Source organism: Leopardus geoffroyi, chromosome A2 (assembly GCF_018350155.1).
Source record: "Leopardus geoffroyi isolate Oge1 chromosome A2, O.geoffroyi_Oge1_pat1.0, whole genome shotgun sequence".
Taxonomy (NCBI): Eukaryota; Metazoa; Chordata; class Mammalia; order Carnivora; family Felidae; genus Leopardus; species Leopardus geoffroyi.
Genome location: NC_059331.1, coordinates 10,031,854 through 10,052,380, shown reverse-complemented (window position 1 = coordinate 10,052,380; position 20,527 = coordinate 10,031,854). Strand labels below are relative to the sequence as shown.

The following is a 20,527-nucleotide window of genomic DNA, read 5'->3' as shown; positions in this document are numbered from 1 at the left end:
ATAGGCAGCAAAAGACAGGTTAAGGGTCTGGAAACACGGACCAAAGGGTGAAGGCTAACGACTGACCTTTGCAAAACCCCAAACCCCGACCTCGGGCCCGGGCTGGTTGAAAGTACCGCTGTGCAGGCCATTCCCCCCGAGGCCCACGCATCCTAGGTGGGTCTTTGCAGACGGCATCGAGGCTCGCCTGAAGAGGGACACGCAGCAGGGCTACGGGGCAGGGTTTCTCCACTGTAAGGGACTTTGATATCCCTTCTCCCTCTCCCCCTCCCCAGATCCTGGGCCCTGGGGGCCATCGCGCTGCTCTTCCTGCTGGGTCTCACTTGGGCTTTCGGCCTGCTCTTCATCAATAAGGAGTCGGTGGTCATGGCCTATCTCTTCACCACTTTTAACGCCTTCCAGGGGGTCTTCATCTTTGTCTTTCACTGCGCCTTACAAAAGAAGGTGAGGTCAGGGGTGGGGTGCAAGTGCCTGCCTTCTGCAGTGGCACTGTGTCTGCTGTGAGGGGAGAGCAGGCTTGGGGTCAGGAAGGATTTAGGCAGGGGTGAAGATGGCTCTGGAAAAGAGCAAGATACGGCAACACGGGGGAGCAAGAAAGCAGGACAGGTCTGGGGAGCTGGGAGAGCACAGGGCAGGATTGTGACAGAGGATCAACCTCACCCCCACACCCCCCCCCCCCCGCCCAGCGTGGGGCACAAATCAAGGGTGTAGGAGGGAGAGGACTGAGTACCACCCAGACAGAACGTTTCTACTTCAGTAGTTGGGAGATGAACTGTGAGTTTTGTGGTAACAGTTTCCTTTTCAAATGTGTGAAAATCTGAATCATGAAGAAATATATATACGAAGGAGATCACAGAAGCAGACGAGTGTGGAGAGGGTGTACAGGCAGTAAGCTCTAGATGAAAGTTGGGGAACCTGAACCAAGGTGTTTGTAGACTTCATCTTCAAGGGAGTAGGGAGCCCCAGACAGTGGTGGGAGCAGGTGGACAGTGAAGCGGGGAAGGCTGAAGCAGGGGACAGAGGAAGCAGGGATCACAAGATCGCTGCTGCAAGACCCTGGGGCCTGCGTTGGTACGCAGGGACAGTGTGACCTCCTTGCCGCCCCCATGGCACACAGCCAAAGCCAACATCCTCGCACAGCCCCCACTTCACACACAGTGACAGTGACACCCTTACAGCAGCCGTAGGCTCGCACATTCCTACCCGGGCCTCCCTCTCCTCCCCTCCAGCCATGCTCTCCTCTGCTTTCTCTCGAACACCTAGACACGGACTCTCCTCAGGGCTTGTCCCTGCTCCTCCCCACATATCCACAAGGTCTGCTGCCTTATTTCTTTCAGATCTTTGCTGAGAGGGCTCCTCAGGGAGGCTCCCCCTGGTCTATTTGAAATCACAGATCCCCACTACACCCCCAACCCACAGCACCGCCCGGCCCCCTTCCCGGCCATAGTTGTCTGTACAGCACCTGACACCATCAAACATCCCACACGACGTGCCGACGTTTGCATCTACGTGTGTCTCTGTGTACCACGGTACTAGCTCTCAGAGGTAGAGCCGTGGGTCTGATTTGTTCTATGCCATTCCTGGGACCTAAACTCTCCCTGGCGCACGGCACATGCTCATTAAAGATCTGTCGTGTGAACAAACGAGAAACCCAGCAGTGGATGTGGAGAAAGGAGGTTGGGCCTGAGCAGCAAGAGAGGCTGGCTGGCTGGCTGTGGTGGGACGGGAGACGGAGAGGTCTGAGAGGCTCGCGGGGCGCCCGCTGCCAGCTCCCTGTCTTCCTCCCCACCCAGGTGCACAAGGAGTACAGCAAGTGCCTGCGTCACTCCTACTGCTGCATCCGTTCCCCCCCCGGGGGCGCTCACGGCTCACTGAAGACCTCAGCCATGCGGAGCAACACCCGCTACTACACAGGGACCCAGGTATCTGGGCCGGGGCCAGGGCACCGGGCAGGGCTCCCTGGGGCTGAGTGTTGCACCCACAAGCCCGAGAGGCAAGGCAGCACTCAGCCCGGGTCCCTGGTGGTGCTCATCAGGCGAGTGACCTCAGAAAGATCCTGGAGGGTGGGCGCCCCGGGGGCCCCCTCACGTCCAGGCTATGTCCCCAGAGCCGAATCCGGAGGATGTGGAACGACACCGTGAGGAAACAGACGGAGTCCTCCTTCATGGCAGGCGACATCAACAGTACCCCCACCCTGAACAGAGGTGAGACAGCATCCCTCGCCCTTCACTTTATCCCTCAAGATTCTTAGACCAGTGTCTCTGGGCCACCTTGTGACCTCTGACGTCCCGGACAGGTACCATGGGGAACCACCTGCTGACCAACCCCGTGCTACAGCCCCGTGGGGGCACCAGCCCCTACAACACCCTCATTGCTGAGTCGGTGGGCTTCAATCCCTCCTCGCCCCCTGTCTTCAACTCCCCAGGTGAGAGCACTCCAGTACAGGAAGCGATCAGCAGCTCAGATCGGGGAGTGTGAGGTCTGCATCCCAAGGGTCTCTGCTTGGGGCATCCTCATGCTTCCTGAACTGGAGCCTGGGCTTGACTTCCCAAGCACACTCTCACCTTCTCTCTTTTCTCTCCTCGCTGGCACCTGCAGGGAGCTACCGGGAACCCAGTAAGTGTGACTTGCCTGGTAACGTTTCTGAGGCTGGGAGGAAAATGTGATGGTGGCCTCCTGGGATGATCTCACTCAGGGAGGAGAACTCAGGGTGCCCCCAACCCCCCCCCCCACATACAGCCGGAGGGGGTTATATTTGGCTCTCAGGTAGGCAGTGAAGGTGAGGAGTGTCAGAGCACAGGAAATGGAACCGGTCACACAGAACTCTTCACATAGCCTCTACCTGCGAGGGGACCCGGAGAGAACTGGTCCCCACCCCCTTCCCCAAACCTGCTGCTGGGCTGGTGTCCCCTCTACCAGTGAGAAAGAATGGGAATGGAAGAGCTCAGCCCAGGGGGAAGCAGGCACCCCCTCTCCCGTGTGCCCATGCCCCTGTCGCCGCCCACGCACCTCCTGAGCCGATCCTCTTTTGCCTGCAGAGCACCCTCTGGGAGGCCGGGAAGCCTGTGGCATGGACACACTGCCCCTCAATGGCAACTTCAACAACAGTTACTCCTTGCGAAGTGGGGATTTCCCTCCAGGGGATGGGGCCTCCGAGCCACCGCGAGGCCGGAACCTGGCCGACGCTGCCGCCTTCGAGAAGATGATCATCTCAGAGCTGGTACACAACAACCTGCGGGGCGGCAGCAGCGGGGCCAAGGGCCCTCCACCACCCGAACCCCCCGTGCCACCTGTGCCAGGGGGCGGTGGCGAGGAAGAAGCAGGCGGGCCCGGGGGTGCTGACCGGGCAGAGATCGAACTTCTCTACAAGGCCCTGGAGGAGCCGCTGCTGCTGCCCCGGGCCCAGTCGGTGCTGTACCAGAGCGATCTGGATGAGTCGGAGAGCTGCACTGCGGAGGATGGGGCCACCAGCCGGCCCCTCTCCTCCCCTCCGGGCCGGGACTCCCTCTATGCCAGCGGGGCCAACCTGCGGGACTCGCCCTCCTACCCGGACAGCAGCCCCGAGGGGCCCAGCGAGGCCCTCCCACCACCCCCGCCTGCGCCCCCCGGCCCCCCTGAAATCTACTACACCTCGCGCCCACCGGCCCTGGTGGCCCGGAACCCCCTGCAGGGCTACTACCAGGTGCGGCGGCCCAGCCACGAGGGCTACCTGGCAGCCCCAGGCCTCGAGGGGCCAGGGCCCGATGGGGATGGGCAGATGCAGCTGGTCACCAGTCTCTGAGGGACCTCACGGACCAGGGGCTGGTGGCCCAGGCCAGGGAGGGAACCCTGGGTGGGGCTCTGGTGGGAGAGGGAGACTCATGGAGGCAGTGGCTGGTGGGCCACTCTCTCCAAGTACCCGTCGGCCGTGGGCCCTCTAGGCCCCTCAGGAGTTCTGCCATGGGGGCCTGTGGTGCAGGGTTCACAGACAGGGTTTCCTACCAGCCACGTGCACCAGCTCGAATTGGGGGAAGTGCAGTGAGGAGAAGCCAAGAGGTCCCCAAGGGAGTAAGGAAGGAGAAATTGGATGGGTGCAGCCCACTCTCTACTTCCCCCTCTCCCCTACCTTCCTACCCCCTGGAGGGAAACGAGGGCTTTGGTCTCCTTGGGCCAAGGGCCCTGCTGAATGGAACCTGTCCGCTGCTCCTGTCTCTGCATCTGGAAATGCTGCCAGCTGCACCAGGAAGGAGCAGTGGGAGCAGGCAGACAGGTTCCTCCTGTACTAGCTCCCTGCTCCTTGGAGACTGGGGCCTCTGGCCCAAGAGAAGGCCCCAGGGCAGGCGGAAGGGCAGTTGTGGCTGCTGGTTTAAAGGTGGAACTTTCTCTGAAGCTCCTTCCCTCCTCTGCTCTTCATCCTTGCCTCCCCAGCAAGCCTGCCCATCAGCCTCCTCAAGTGCACCCAGTGACCCCCTCCCTTGGGGTGACTCCTGATGAAGCACAACTCCCCGCAGGGCCCCCAGCCCACAGGGGTGGCCATATTTGGGTAGTTCCCAGTCCTGTGGGCTCGGCTAACTGGGGAGCAGATTTTGGGTCTGGATCTCCCTGGGGAGTGGGTCCTGGGCTTGGATCTTTCCCTAGGGGGCCATCTTACCCCTTCCTCTCTCCTCCTCCTCCCCCATTGCTGTAAATATTTCAACGAAATGAAAAAGACAAAAAAAAAAAAAAGACAAAAAAAAAAAAAAAAAGGAAAGAAAATCTCATCACTTGAAGCCACCGGGAGCCTGTGGCCCAGCCAGCCCGGGGCTTTCTCCGGAGCAGAGTGGCGCCGCCGGGCCCTGGCAGCCAGGACTCCTCCGTGTATGTGTGCATCCCCAGCCGGGGTGGGCGGGCCGCCAGAGCAGCTTTTTACAATCCAGAGACAGAAAACAAAATCTAGAAGCAACAGCGAAACAAAGAACCTGTTTCCTTCCCGGCACTGTTTCTGTCGCCTCTTTCCCTGCTCCGCCTGTCCCTGGCCTCAGTCAGCCCTCCTGGGGCGTGTACCTCACTGCCTGCCCCAGGACCGGGGCCTGTCTCCCCCTCCCCTCCCCACTGGCCCGGGGGAGACACCCTCACACCCAAAGATGCTTTTGCCAAGATGGCTGCGCTGTCCCTTTGAGTTCCTGCTTCTTGTATATTGCTTCTGGGACTCTGGGCCGAGGAAGAAGGGACTGATTTCCCACCTAGAGAGGTTGATGGGGGAAGGAAAGTGGAGGCAGCAAGTGGTGGGTGTGACCGGGAGGCTAGGAGTGGTGAAGTTGTCTTCTCTCGAGGGGGGTGGGGAGGGTATGCAAAGGTGAGAGATCACCTTCCCTCCCCTACACCCTCCTGCAGGGGACACAGAGCCAAGTACCAGGGCCTGCAGTCAGGACACCTTTGTATTGGGGGCTCTACCCCCAACCTATAGACTCTGGAAGCTTCAGGCTGGGGATGTCTCCTGAGTACCTCTTCCAGCACCCTCCTCTCCAGCCTCTTACCCTGGCCTCCCCTGCCCCAACTCTTTGAGGGTAGGGTAGTCCCATTGCCACACTTAGCCCAGCCCTATCATTGCCATTCTCCCAGGGGTGGCCCTCCACCCCTATTCTGGCCCCCTTCTTGTCTCTTTTGCCCCTCTCTCTTTTCTCACAAGTGCCATGAGTTTTCAAACATCTTCGGGTCTCAGCCTGCTGCTGCCATAAACTTCTTTGGGTTAAGGGGGCAGGGGTGGGGGGGGAAGGCTCTAGGGAGGAACTAGGGGAAAGGGACAGGTAGGTGGCTGGAGGAACCCTTTTTGCTGCTAGAAAGTCCCTCCCTTCTCCTGGGGAGCTGGGGCTGGCTTGTCCCCATCAGTTAGGGGAGAAGGGGTCAGACCAAAGATGGTGGTTTGTCCCATGTAGGGAGACAGGTGTGGGGAGAAGGCAGGTTTGGGTTCCATATGTGGCTTTTCAGTAGGAAGGCTTAACCTCATTCAGCGGAAGAACATGGGTAAGTCTGGATGGGGAAGAGAGAAGTATAGGGAACAGTCTTGCCCAGACAGCTCTGTGGCCTTCCTTGGTATCACTAGGCCAGGAACTCCACTTAGGAAGGGGCAGTTAGAGGTCTGTGAAGAGCTGGCAAGAGAGGAGGGACAATGGAGAAGTTGGCCAGGCGTCAGTCCAGCCAGAGGCTGCCTCTGCCACCAGTAAGAGGGCTGGAGAGCAGGCTTGGAGGGAGAGTTCCACAGGGGGTGGGTGCTGGAGGCAGGCAAGGAATCAGCTTTCTCTCCCCTGACCAGCCCTCCTTTTATCTCTCCAGATACTGACAATCAAGGGGAGAGAGGGTGTGGTGGGTCCCTAGGTTCTCATTCCAGCCAAAATCACCAAGGTGGATTCCCAGGCCTCAGAGCTGCATGGCAGGGCCCCCTGGTGGGGTTGGACACCACTGCAGTCAAGTGCAAAGCCACCCCCGAGAGCCCAGGTGTCCCCTCACCCCAACCAGACCTGGTGCCTTGACACCCCACCCCAGCTGGGACAGTATAGAGAAGGAAGGGTCTTGGTTTCCTCTCCTACTCTCTTCCTTGGGCTCCTGAATTCATTTGCTTTTAAATCTTAGTATTTTTTGTTGTTGTTTCCCTGGCCTTCCTTTCTCTGTCAACACCTCTTTCCCTGTGTCTTTTTCACTGTCTCTGTGTACCTCTTCTTTCACCCTCAATATCTCTTGTGTCCATTCGGGCCTCCTCCCCTCTCTCCCATGCCCCCCAGTCCCTCCTTGGTCTCCTTTTCGATATGCCAAACCAATTTTGGGTCGAGTGCATTTAACGAGAACAAAACAAAAGGCTCATAACAAGAACGTTTCAGAAAAAAACAAAAAGTTTAAAAAAAATTGTTGAGTCAAAAAAATCAAACAATAAAGAAATTAAGATTTCTTGGAATGACAAGAGTGGCGTGACTCGCTGGGGGGTAAGAAGTGGGTGAGTGGATCTGCTCAGAGTGTCCCCATGAGGCTGACACGGTGAGAACCTGCACTGCAGCATTTTGAACCCACTGCAGAGGCCTGGCGAGTCACAGAATCCTAACACTCACAGAGAACTTTGTAAGTTCCTGGGTCTGGCTGAGCACTTCAGGTGCAGTTTCTCTTTGAATCCACATAAATGCTCTATGGGGGAGGTTATCAGATCTCCATTTTGCAGATGGGGAACCTGGCTTACAGTGCCTAGATGAATGCCCAAGTCTCTCTGGCCAGGCCACTGCATATCAAGTGTCAGAGAAGCCCCACCAGCTGTATTTCAGAGTGCAGGCACTGTATGCTGTGCCTGTCTCGTTCCACCTGCCATTCCTAGACCCCCACGTGCTGCTGGAACGGTGCATTTCAAACGTGCCAAGGTGGGACCGCATCACATGTATTGCACATTCTCAAATGCAGCTCCCAGTGCTCCGAGAGAGGAAGGACTATTCAAACAGTGCGAGCATCTCTCTGTGCCTCCCTCCCTTCAACATCTGCATCCAGGATGCCACACTCCCGATTCTCTTCCCACCTCTCCAGCCACTCCTTCCCAGTTTGTGGCTGGTTCCTTCTCATCTCCTGACTCTTAACACCGGTGAGACCAGATACCTACACTCACTCCTTAGGAGATCTCAGCCTTATTGCATGGTTGTACATAATAACTATAAACTGACAACCCCCAAACACAGAATTCCAGGCTGAACTTCTGCCTTGAGTTCCAAATTCTTTCACATCCAACCTACCCCCTCCACATTTCCCCCTAGGTGTCTGGCAGGACTTCAAACTTAACTTGTCCAAACCTGTCCCCCACAGCTCCTCTCATAGGCTCCCCACCTCAACTAATCGCAAATCCATCTGCAACTCAAGAATAAACCCTTGGAGGTTCCTTTGAACTTACCTTTGTTCAACCTCACATCTAAACTGACAGAAAATGGAATGGTGGTTCTAACTTCAAATTATCCACAGTTAATTCTTATCACCCTGGTTCAAGCCACCATTGTCTCTCATCACGACCACTGCAACACTCCCCTAATTCCCTTGTCCTTCTTCAGGCTTTTCTCAACACAGAAACCAGAATGATCTTGGTAAGCACCTTGTCCCTCCTCTGCTCAAAACTCTCTAGTAACCTCTTCTCTTGCCCAGACAAAAGGCCAAAGTCAGCCCAACAGCCTACAATGACCTATGAGGCTCTACGACATCAGATCTCATCCCCATGGCTCTCCTCCTGCTTCCCTCCACTCTAGCCATGCTGGGTTCCTCACTGCACACAAAGATGCAGGCACCTGCCTCAGAGCCTTTGCCCTGGCCATTCCATAGCATTCACTTATTCTCCTGCAGAGAATTCTCCTGCTTATGAAAATCAGAGCTTCCCAAGCCACTCCATTTAAACTGCAACTGGCTACTCCAGAACTCCCTAAAACACATTTTGCTTTGTTGGTCTCCCATAGCACTCCTATCTAGCAAACTAAGAAACTTCTTTTGCTTGTTTATTATCCGCCTCCCCAACCAGAATGTAATGTAGAATGGTGTGTTTTTGTTCAGTGCTGTTCCCCAGTGTCTAGCACAGCATCTGACACACAGTAAGTGATCAATAAATATTTGTTAAAGGATGGAAAGCTGAAATGAAAGGGAGACCTAGAGTGAGCCTGAGACGAGAGTTACAAATGATGGAACTGTGTGAATCGGCCATTTCTTCCACTGCTCTCGGTTCCCATGTGCCCCTCACTGCGCAATGCTGAGTTTAATTTAGCGCAGCCCTGAAACCTAAGTTCGCTACTTCTGCTGGTACCCAACCCAAGAAAAGGCAATCTGCTCCTATGCTGGAAGAGGAGCTGATGGTACTGGACTTACTGAGACACTCTGTGAGCAGGTGTGGGGACTTTAAGGGTAATCAAATTTAACTACATATGATTCTGACTTCGTGCTCTGATTTTGAGATCAAATCCCAGCATAAGAGGAGGTTCTACAACACAACCAGCTCTCTCACCTCTGTGTCCTTTACTCTCCCCAGCACGGCACACACCCTCCTCTGCTAGCACAATCTCAATCTGCCGTGCCAGATGCCTGTGACCCTCAGGTGGCTGTTAGTGGCACCCGTACATACCTGGTGCAGCCATCTGCACATGCCCAGGAACGGTAACACTTACGTTGACATTTATCACTTCCAAGTTGCTTCCTACAATTCACCGCATGTACTTATCACAAAGTATGTATTCTTATCCCTATTCGTCAAATGAGGAAACTGAGCTTAGAGTGACAATGACCTACTCAAACAGGACAACTGGGCAGTTCAAAGTGTCTGCATCCCGCAGATGCTTTACATGCCATCCATTTTAATCCTTTCAGTGACCCGACGAGGCAGGTATTAGCCCTGTTTTATGGCTGCAGAAGACGAAGCCCAGGACAGCTTATCCCCAGGTTCACTTGGCTAATAAGAAAGAGCTGGACCAGGCCTCCATCTTGGTCTTCTGATCCCAGGAGCTGCTTCTAGGGATGTCTGTGCTTGGCTGCAACTGCCCACTCCTCATCACTGTTCACCAACCCCATGTGGCACACAATACAGAGGGTTGACGATCTGGCTCCTCACATCACAGGAGATGCCCACTAAGCACACCACACTCCCCAACAGTCCCCACGTAGGTAGTATTAGGGCTGTCCAGAGCGGGCTGATGTGAGTCAAGCCAGAAGGACGGCCTAAATGCAGAGCCACAGAGGATTCTCTCCAGACCCCCAAAAGGCTAAAGGCACTGGGGGCCTCCAACCCAGAAAAAACCTCCTCTGTCCCACAAACTCTCAGCAAGACCTGGGGAAGCCAGGCTGAGGCTAGTCCTCAATCCCCACAACATCCACAGGCTTATTGTGCTCTTCTCTTACCCCTTCAAACATCAGTCATGGAAACCAGCAATGAGGACAGGCCCCTGCTGCCTCCTCCCTCCCCCACTTATATCATGTTCACTGCACCAGGACTCTCCTTGACCAAAATCCTTGCAGCTGCTAATCTTTTCTATTTGTCCTGTCCCACTGTCTTCCACAACCCTCCACCTTCATCTAAGTGATCCCAGCCTCTCACAACTGAAGCCCTCATTGTAACCCAACCAGTCCTCTCCTGGGAATCAATCCTAAACAATCACAAATGCACATGAAAACTTAGCAACAAGAAGGTTCACTGTGGTCAGGCTTCTGTGAGTGAAACACAACGAATAAAATTTCAGCACAGAAAATCATTACATAAATCAGGCACATAAAACAATACATATAGCCATTAAATACAACGATGCAAGGGGCATCTGGGTGGCTTAGTCGGTTGAGTATTCAACTTTGGCTCAGGTCATGATCTCGTGAGTTCGAACCCCACATCGGGCTTGCTGCTGTCGGCACAGAGCCCACTTCAGATCTTCTGTCCCCCTCTCTCTCTGCCCCTCCCCTGCTTGTACTCTCAAAAATAAATAAATCATTTAAAAATAAATAAATGAATAAATTTTAAAGATGGTGCAGAAGAACATTAAATGACATAGAAATAAATTTCTAATCAGATTTTGTATAAAAATTTAGGTATAAAAAAGATAAAGCATGACCCACCTTTTCGAATGACACTTCTATACAAACAGTGCATAAACGTTACATAAACTTGTGTGTATTTGTGCATGTACACACACATGCATGTGTATATTGTGAAAATTAATAAAGGGAAACCTCACTAAAATGGAGTCAAGAGGCCAGAAGGTGGAGCTCTCGTGCCCTATCGCCAGCAGTCATTTGCAGACCCAACAGGAAGAGATGCACCAAGCAAGTAGATACCGCTTCCCTACCCCAGCAGGAGGAAGGTTTTCTCCCTCCAACCAATCCTCCCCCCCACCCCGCCCCACAAAAGCCCAGTTGAAGAGATACAGATTAGCTCAGCCTATGAAAAGCCACTACACTTCGCACTGCCAGTTCACTCCAAAGCACTCTTGGTTTATTACAGCCTTCCCAACTTTCCCTTTTCTCTATAAGAGCATACCTCTCCTTTGTCCTTTAGAGTTGCCTATGGTAAGGTTTTGTCTGGTCACAGCTTGCAAGTCCCAAAATGCAATTCTCTTATTCCCAAATAAACTCATTTTTGCTGTTAAAACTCAGTTTTATCCTTAAGGTTAACATTACATGTACGTATATGTACACACATATAACATCAGAATATAAAGCTATACTTCAGAATATGAACGGTGAGTAACTTACTTTCTTCCAATTCTGCATTTAAAAAAATTATTTCGGGGCGCCTGGGTGGCGCAGTCGGTTAAGCGTCCGACTTCAGCCAGGTCACGATCTCGCGGTCCGTGAGTTCGAGCCCCGCGTCAGGCTCTGGACTGATGACTCAGAGCCTGGAGCCTGTTTCCGATTCTGTGTCTCCCTCTCTCTCTGCCCCTCCCCCGTTCATGCTCTGTCTCTGTCCCAAAAATAAATAAACGTTGAAAAAAAACTTTTTTTTTTTTAAATAAAAAAATTATTTCAGGGTCGCCTGGGTGGCTCAGTCAATTAAGCATCCGATTTCGGCTCAGGTCATGATCTCACAGTTCATGGGTTCAGGCCCCACGTCGGGCTCTGCGCTGACAGCTCAGGGCCTGGAACCTGCTTTGGATTCTGTGTCCCCCTCTCTCTCTGCTCCTCTCCCACTCATGTTCTATCTCTGTCTCTCAAAAATAAACGTTAAAAAAATTTTTTTTTAATTTTTTCATTAAGCATGTATTACTTTGGTAAAAGGAAAAAGTATTCGTGTGTCCTACTTTCTGTGGAATAACAAAAACCAAGAATAACCGATACCTCTGAAAGAATGAAGAACTAGGTGTGAGAACCAGCCCTTACAAAGACTGGTTGTTATGTGCTAATGTTTAAGAAAATGTGGTGTTGGCACAGGAAGACAAACAGGCCCATGCAAACTTGTTCTAGACAGAGGTTACAAATCACTAGAGAAAGGACGGATTGATCCAGAGGATCTCAAGGGTTTTGGTCTTGGGATCCCTTTACCCTCACAAAACTTCATGAGTGGAATTGGGGAGGACCAGGTGGAGCACAAAAGATTTGGGAGACAAGGAAAATACTCTTGAGACTATAATGACGGCACACATTTGTCCAAATCCACAGAACGTACAACACCAAGAGTGAACCCTAATGTGAACTATAGACTTTGGGTGATAATGATATATGAATGTAGGATCAACTATAAATATACCACTCTGGTGGGGATGTTAATGGTGGGGGAGGCCATGCATGAGAAAAGGGGAGGCAGGGGGCATACAGAAAATCTCTGTACCTTACTCTCAATTTTGCTGTGAACCTGAAACTGCTCTTAAAAAAAATTAAGGGGCGCCTGGGAGGCTCAGTTAAGCGTCTGACTCTTGATCTCAGCTCAGGTCATGATCTCACAATTCATGGGTTTGAGCCCCATGTCAGCTCTGTGCTGGGAGCACAGAGTCTGCTTGGGATTCTATCTCTCTCTCTGCCCCTCTTCCGTACTGTCTCTAAACAAACACTAAAAAAATTTTAAAAATAAATTAAATCTTAAAAAAAAAAAAAAAACTAATGAGAACCCTAAAGAGCTGTTGTTTATAGGGATAGGGATTATTTCTATGTATATTTACTAAATTAGAAACTACAACTGACAATTTTTTAAAAATTTAAATTAGCTAATAAATCAGGGGCACCTGGGTGGCTCATTCGGTTAAGCGTCCGACTTCAGCTCAAGTCATGATTTCACAGTTCAAGAGCTGAAGCCCTGCACGAGGCTCACTGCTGTCAGCACAGAGCCTGCTTCCCATCCTCTGACCACCCCCTTCACTCTGCCCCTTCCCCACTCATCCTCTTTCTCTCTCAAAATAAACATTTAAAAAAATACATAAGGGGCGCCTGGGTGGCGCAGTCGGTTAAGCGTCCGACTTCAGCCAGGTCACGATCTCGCGGTCTGTGAGTTCGAGCCCCGCGTCGGGCTCTGGGCTGATGGCTCAGAGCCTGGAGCCTGCTTCCGATTCTGTGTCTCCCTGTCTCTCTGCCCCTCCCCCGTTCATGCTCTGTCTCTCTCTGTCCCAAAAATAAACACTGAAAAAAAAAATTAAAAAAAAAAAAAACAACATAAGCTAATAAATCCAACAGATGTTAACATAAGTCAGCTATTTTTAAGAATAACTATGTTTTGGGGCGCCTGGGTGGCGCAGTCGGTTGAGCGTCCGACTTCAGCTCAGGTCACGATCTCGCGGTCCGTGAGTTCGAGCCCCGCGTCAGGCTCTGGGCTGATGGCTCAGAGCCTGGAGCCTGTTTCCGATTCTGTGTCTCCCTCTCTCTGCCCCTCCCCCGTTCATGCTCTGTCTCTCTCTGTCCCAAAAATAAAGAATAACTATGTTTTTAAAAACAAAGTAGTGAAAAGAATGGCATTGTTTTACATTTTGTGAAGCTCCTAGTGTTTGGCCCAATAGAAGAGACCAGAATTCTCACACAGGTTCTGCAATCAATCTGTTGCAATATGCTGTCTTGGTCGAAGTTCATAAAGGAAATCCAGCCTCACACAGATGCAGTTAGAAAAGGAGGAGTGCGATAGCCTTTTCAGCTAATTGGGGATATCCTACTTTGTTACTTACCAAAACTCAACAAGTAGTGGTGTGTTCAAGTTAGTTGTAAGGTCAGGGGCACCTGGGTGGCTCAGTCAGTTGAGCGTCCAACTTCAGCTCAGGTCATGATCTCGCAGTTTGTGAGTTCGAGCCCCACATCAGGCTCTGTGCTGACAGCTCAGAGCCTGGAGCCTGCTTCGGATTCTGTGTCTGCCTCTCCCTGCCCTTCCCATGCTCATGCTCTCTGCCTCTCAAAAATAAATTTAAAAATGTTTAAAAAATTAAGAGTTGGTTGTAAGGTGGAATATGAAACTGTATCAATGAATTTTTCATACTGTTACATTGAGCCCCCTTGGCCTATTGGAAAATACTGATCTACTGAATTCCTATACAATATTTTGAAAATCTTCTTTGTTAATATCACCACTGATCTCATCAGAAAAATATCTTTAAATATTGCAAAGTAGTCAGGCTCATGGTGAATAAAAGTTTTCCCAAAGACTAAATTCTGCTTGAAAGCTCAAATTTTATCACTGGCAACAGACCATCAATGGTCCTCGAAGTGACCAGCTCCCTTCATTCATTTCTGAGAAAATATCGGCCAAATATCTTAACTGAATAACTACCGTCTGTCATTCTTTCAAGTAAAAATGGTGTTCCATGAAAAAAGGCACCAGTTCCACCTCTACTCAAACAACTGTACAAGTGCACTTCCTCACCTCCCGTCGCTCTTCAGCAAGCAATAGACGTGCTCCGTGCAAACTTCCCATTTCAGCACACAGAATATTACAAAGACTTGTTCAGAGGCTCAGTTTTAACGCAATTACTACTTTTCATGGCTTCTTCAAGGACACTCTTAGGTGAAATCATTTTCACAATGAATGTGTGGCAGCAACGAGGAATACAAGGACAACTACTACTACCTTGTGGGGACACTGCACGGACTCCTGTGCTAAGGCACCAGCGGTTTTACCCACCACTGCTTTTCTACGAGTCGTGCAGAGGACAACACTGTGCAAACGAGAAATGGAGGTGACCCTTTAGAACCATTATGAAAATGGTTTACCTCGTGGATCCCCAGGGGATCACATTCTGAAAACCACTGAACTACTCAATAAAGGAAACCGGGAAGCTTCCGACTTCAGCCAGGTCACGATCTCGCAGTCCGTGAGTTCGAGCCCCGCGTCGGGCTCTGGGCTGATGGCTCAGAGCCTGGAGCCTGTTTCCGATTCTGTGTCTCCCTCTCTCTCTGCCCCTCCCGCGTTCATGCTCTGTCTCTCTCTGTCCCAAAAATAAATAAAAACGTTGAAAAAAAAATAAAAATAAAAAAAATAAAGGAAACAGGGACAACTGGTTTCTGTGTGGAAAAAACAAAAACACAGTCCCAGCTCACATCATAAACAAAAATAAATTCCAGGTAGATTTTTTAAAAGCTAAATATGAAAAGTAAAACTTCCATGGAGGAAAAAAGAGTAGATACAGGTTAAGATTTCTTAAGCAGGGCACAAAAAACACAAACTTTAAGTAGACTGATCATTCTGATGACATTAACATAGTAATAATAAACTCTGAACTTCAAAAGACACCATACAAATGAAAAGGCAAGTTTCAGATGTGAGAACCATCTATACTCAATAAGATGAGGGCAATCCAGCAGGAAAACGGGCGAAGATATGAAGAGGCAACTCACAGAAGATAAAGGGTCAATAAACAGACATAAATAGCTCAATCTCACTGGTCATCAGGAAAATGCTAACGGAAACTGCTAATTTACACAAATCAAAAAACAGAAACGTAAAAATCTGACAGTACCAAGTATTGATAAGGACACTGGGCAATAGCAACCTTGCTGGGGGAGTAAGAACTGGAATGGTCATTCTGAAGAGCAAACTGGCAATATCTAGGAAAGGTGGATATTCCCATAACCCAGTAATTCAACTCCTGATACGTATCCTAGGGAAACTCCTGCATGTGTGTACAAGGAGACATATACAGCAACAACCACTGAAGCACTGTTTGCAAGAGTAGAAAACAAGAAACAACCTAAATACTGAGCAAGAGGTAAATGGGTAAGGTAAGTAAACACTGTCCAACAAAACTGTCTGTGACCGTGGAAGCTTTCTCTACCCATGCTGTCCAAATGTGGTTGCCATCAGCCACAGGGTGCCTATTAAACACATAAAATGTGGCTAGGAGTGACTGGGAATTGAACTTTGTATTTAATTTTGATTAATTGAAATCCAAATAGCCACAAGTAGAAAATGGCTACCACATCAGACAGCATAGCTACAGCAGTGAAAATGTATTTTTTTGGGTCCAACGTAATGCTTTTGCAGCGATGTTACACATACGTAAACACATATACACTGCAAAGGCATTCTGTTGGACGAAAAAAGCAAGTTTCAGAGGTAACGGCTGTGACCAGAGTGGAGCAAGCAAGGTGTCTAGAATGAAAATTCTAGGAGGCGCTCACCCTCAGCGTTGTATAGGTTGGACACTTGTGTGACCCTGAGAGTGAATGCCTCCTCAGATTTTGTGCCACAGATGCCATGCTCGCCTCACCTTTTAAGTATATGTCCGGTATGCTACCTTGTCCGGGGTCCCCAAGATCATCCTAGGTTCAATGACTCACTAGGAGGACTCACAGAATTTTGCATAGAGCCTTCACACAGCTATGATCTCTTACAGTGAAAGGGTACAAAGCAAAACTGGCCAAGGGAAAAGGCCCATGGTGCAAAGTCTGGAGCACAAGATTCCAGGAATCCTCTCCTAGTGGAGTCACGTGGGATGCACTTAGTTTCCCCAGGGGAGTTGGGACAACACATGTGAAATACTGCCCACTGGAAGCTCATTAGAGAATCAATGCCCAGGGTATTTATTGGGGGCTAGTCAAGTACCAAAAACACTAGACTCCAGAAGGAAAGGAGATATTCAACATAAAGCACATTGTACAGTTTAGGCACCAAGAACCACTCTTTAGGGGATGGCAGAACTCTTCTGAAATCCAAGTTCCTAGAGACCAGTCAAGGGCCAACCATGCAAACAGGCCTTCCTAAAGGACAGCAGTCTCATACCTACTATGGCCAACTCTTTTTTGCACAGATTTCATTTATATAAAACTGTAGAACATGACACATAATACTATGCATTGTTTAAAGACACACAGATATTAAATTGTACAAACACGCACAGAAAAATAAACCCTGAATCTAGGGTTGTAGTTATAAGGGGAAAGGACTTGGTTTGAGGCAGGGGTACACAAGGCCTGTCAATGGCATCTCTGATGTTTGACTCCTTAAGCTGGGAAACAGGTAAAAATGTATTTTGTTATAGCATTTCTTATACCTTTCCAAGTGTGTGTGCACCTGAAATATTATGTTAAGAATAAAGACTCATCTCCTTATTACTGTATACTACTAAAAGTTTAGGTCATGGAGTGCTCTTCAGACTCTAGGTACTACGTTAAGCCCTTTATGTGAATTTACTCTTTTGAATACACTCAAAGGTCAATGTGAGGCAAGTGAGAGCTCTGCCCTCGACTAGCTGTCCATCTACTGAGGGATGATGAGAAGCACAGTGTAAAACCAATTTAAGTTCTGAATGTTACCAAGATAGTAAAACAGGGTGATGTAAGGAAAAACTGCGTTATGGTGCCTGGGTGACTCAGTAGGTCAAGCATCCGACTCTTGGTCTCGACTCCACTCACAATCTCACAGTTCATGGGTATGAGCCCCACGTCAGGCTCTGCACGGACAGCTCAGAGCCTGCTTGGGATTCTGTCTCCCTCCCTCTCTCTCTCTCTGCCCCTCCCCTGCTCTCTCCTCTCAAAATAAACATTAAAAAAAAAAAAAAAAAAAAAAAGGAGCTGCTTTAACTAGGGTGGCCTGGGAAAGCCTCTTTGAGAGGGGCACTGAGTTGAGCCATAAACGATGGGAATGAGACAGCCATGCAATTATATGAAAACAGCACATTCCAGGGGGAATGGCAAGTGCAAGGCCCTACAGCAGGAACAAGCTTGGTGTGTTGAAAGATGGTAAATAAAGCCGGCAGGACTTGAGAGTGGGAACAAGAGGAAGACTAGGTGGTGAAGCCTGAGAGGTCAGCTGAGGTTATGGTGCAGGGCCTGAGCCACAGTAAAGACCTTAGGTTTCATTCTAAACCTGAGGAGCCTTTGAAGGTTTTAAGCAGGGTAATGACATGATCTGGTTTACAACTGAAGATTATTCAGCCAGCTGTATGGAGAACTCATTACAGACGGAGCCATTTACTTCATTAGCACCACAGACATAACACTTGTGGCTGATGAGCTTTTCAGGCGGTATGAAAAAGGTGGGGGGGGGGGGGGGGGGGAGTTCCACAATGCAAAAAGAACACTACAAAGTTGGAGTGAATAAGTATTTAATGACACGTCTAGAAAACAACATCATGGCAACTTCGTTCATCATTAAATGCAGTATTCATATAAACAACTGAATTACATTTGGAAATAATCTGAAAATCAGATTTTCTCAGTCACGAAAATCCGCCAAAAAATCATAGCCGATCATAAAAGTGGATCTTCTTGCAGCCAAATCATCTCAAAGGAAAAAACACTTTCAATGATTTTAGCCACAAAACATTTTTGTACTTAATGTAAGATATAAATACAAAAAAAAAAAAAAAAAAAAAAAGCCTAGCATCACGAGGCCTTACAACTCACTGTACCAAAACCACAGAGGTGGCTGGATAAGAAAAGCTAGTAGCTTGAATTGGTGTTCAGGCCTACACGCTGAGTCTGAACACTGGCCAGGGGACCCTTGGAAAGGCTTCTCTGAGAAAAGCACATTTGAACAGGTAAACCTGGCACCAGCCATGCCAAGAACAGGGGAAGAGGTTCTGGGTAGAGAGGGGTTCTGTGCTGGAAATGCCAGGTCAGGTTGGCAAAAACAAAAAGACAGTGTGGCTGAATTGAAGCTGGGGTCGGGCCTGGGGAGCGGTGACCAGAAACAAGGCTGTAGAGCCTGGAAGACCACATTCTCACCGGGAAAGCAGAAAAACACTCATGTTTAAAGAGTGACTGATCCAGGGGCGCCAGGTGGCTCAGTCGGTTAAGAGTCCCACTTCGAGGGGCGCCTGGGTGGCGCAGTCGGTTAAGCGTCTGACTTCAGCCAGGTCACGATCTCGCGGTCTGGGAGTTCGAGCCCCGCGTCGGGCTCTGGGCTGATGGCTCAGAGCCTGGAGCCTGTTTCCGATTCTGTGTCTCCCTCTCTCTCTGCCCCTCCCCCGCTCATGCTCTGTCTCTCTGTCCCAAAAATAAATAAACGTTGAAAAAAAAAAATTAAAAAAAAAAAAAAAAAAAAGAGTCCCACTTCGGTTCAGGTCATGATCTCCAGGTTCGGGGGTTCAAGCCCTGCGACGGGCTCTGGGCCCACGGCTCCGAGTCTGGACCCCGCTTCGGATTCTGTGTCTCCTTCTCCATCTGCCCCTCCCCCACTGGCACTCCGTGTCTCGCTCTCAAAAATAAACATGAAAAAAAAATTTTTTTTTTTTTTTTAATTTTTAAAAAGAGTGATCCAACCGGTTTCAGACCCACACTGTCCAGGAATACAGGAACCACTTGCCACAGGGGCTTGTGAACACCTGGAGACAGTTCCAGCTGCGCTGTAAAAATAGAACTTTCCACGTCACTTAATTCTAACTAATTAACACTGACATTTAAAAAACCGGTGTGTAGGGGCGCCTGGGTGGCGCAGTCGGTTGGGCGTCCGACTTCAGCCAGGTCACGATCTCGCGGTCCGGGAGTTCGAGCCCCGCGTCGGGCTCTGGGCTGATGGCTCAGAGCCTGGAGCCTGTTTCCGATTCTGTGTCTCCCTCTCTCTCTGCCCCTCCCCCGTTCATGCTCTGTCTCTCTCTGTTCCAAAAATAAACAAACGTTGAAAAAAAAATTAAAAAATAAATAAATAAATAAATAAATAAATAAATAAATAAATAAATAAAAAATAAAAATAAAAAACCGGTGTGTAATTGAGCTCAGGGAAAACTTCTAAGCCTGTTGCCGACAGCGTGGGCACTAGCTTCTCCATTTTCAAGTGTCAATTTTAGGAAACCCAAAGCCAGACCAACTATTTCCGATGAAAGTGTAGCTGTAACCCTAAAACAGGGGACTTCGAAGCCTCAGTACCCTAGCAGAAGAACGTGAGGCATCTCATTTGTATGTTTTAGGCCCATCACTTGTTGAAATACTATTTTGGCTATACTAGGTTAAAGATAACATTAAAATTCATTCCACCTGTATTTTTTTTTTTTTTTTTACTTTTTTTTTTTTTCACTGAGACGTCCTTGCTAGAAAAAATGTGACACGAGAAAGGCGGCTCGTGTTATTTTTCCACCGGGTGGAAGCGGGAGTCTGGCCGGCAGGGCGCGACAGCGGTCCGACCCTGGCGTGGGGGCCGAGAGAAGTTTCTAGTTACACTATGCAGTCACAAGTCGCGTCAGCGAGTTTTCACGGCCCCGTTCAATGAGCGGCGGGGCGGGGGGGGGGGGGGGGTGGGGGGGACGTGGCCTCGGGAGCTGAGTCGCAGAAGGCAGGACCCCAACTCCCACTCACAGTGCTCGGTGTCCACCTGAAACCTCCCAGCAGCTCAAGGAGGCGAGAGCGGGACTCGAACCAGGCCCCACTCCCGGGGCCCCAGCCCCAGCGCGTCGCGCGACCGCCTCTCCGTCTTCCCTCGGGGGAGTGGGGGAGGGGTGACCAACGTTCACAAAGTTCACAACGGACTCCCCCACCGCTGGGTCTGAGGAGGGGCCGGGAGCCCCTTAAAGAAGGTCCCGGCAACGCTCACCTGCTGACAGACGCCAAGGCGACAAACGCTCCTCCTCTCCCTCTACACACGCTTCAACCACGCCGGCAACCAACTTCCGCTCCTCTGCCGCGAATCCCCAGCTAAGTATTCCTCTCCACCCGCCCCCGCGACCAATCCAGCCAATCACCTCTC

General features: G+C 50.2%; 1 protein-coding gene and 1 long non-coding RNA gene across 7 annotated transcripts in view; one reads left to right on the top strand and one right to left on the bottom strand.

The window, feature by feature from the left end:
- Positions 1-5,639, top strand: part of ADGRL1 (adhesion G protein-coupled receptor L1) — a 42,770-nt gene extending 37,131 nt beyond the window's left edge. For all 6 annotated transcript variants that reach the window (XM_045492234.1, XM_045492237.1, XM_045492232.1 and 3 more), the window contains 6 exons: positions 276-444; positions 1,794-1,922; positions 2,108-2,204; positions 2,297-2,425; positions 2,599-2,616; positions 3,039-5,639. In XM_045492234.1, the coding sequence (XP_045348190.1) occupies positions 276-444; positions 1,794-1,922; positions 2,108-2,204; positions 2,297-2,425; positions 2,599-2,616; positions 3,039-3,781 (1,285 nt within the window). In that variant the 3' untranslated portion in view covers positions 3,782-5,639. The remainder of the gene's footprint in view (positions 1-275; positions 445-1,793; positions 1,923-2,107; positions 2,205-2,296; positions 2,426-2,598; positions 2,617-3,038) is intronic.
- Positions 2-20,516, bottom strand: LOC123605398. The gene is made up of 2 exons (XR_006715745.1): positions 20,375-20,516; positions 2-431 (listed from the first exon to the last, which is right to left on the bottom strand). It is a non-coding gene; the product is annotated as an uncharacterized LOC123605398 (long non-coding RNA).
- Between the last annotated feature and the right edge of the window lie 11 nt (positions 20,517-20,527).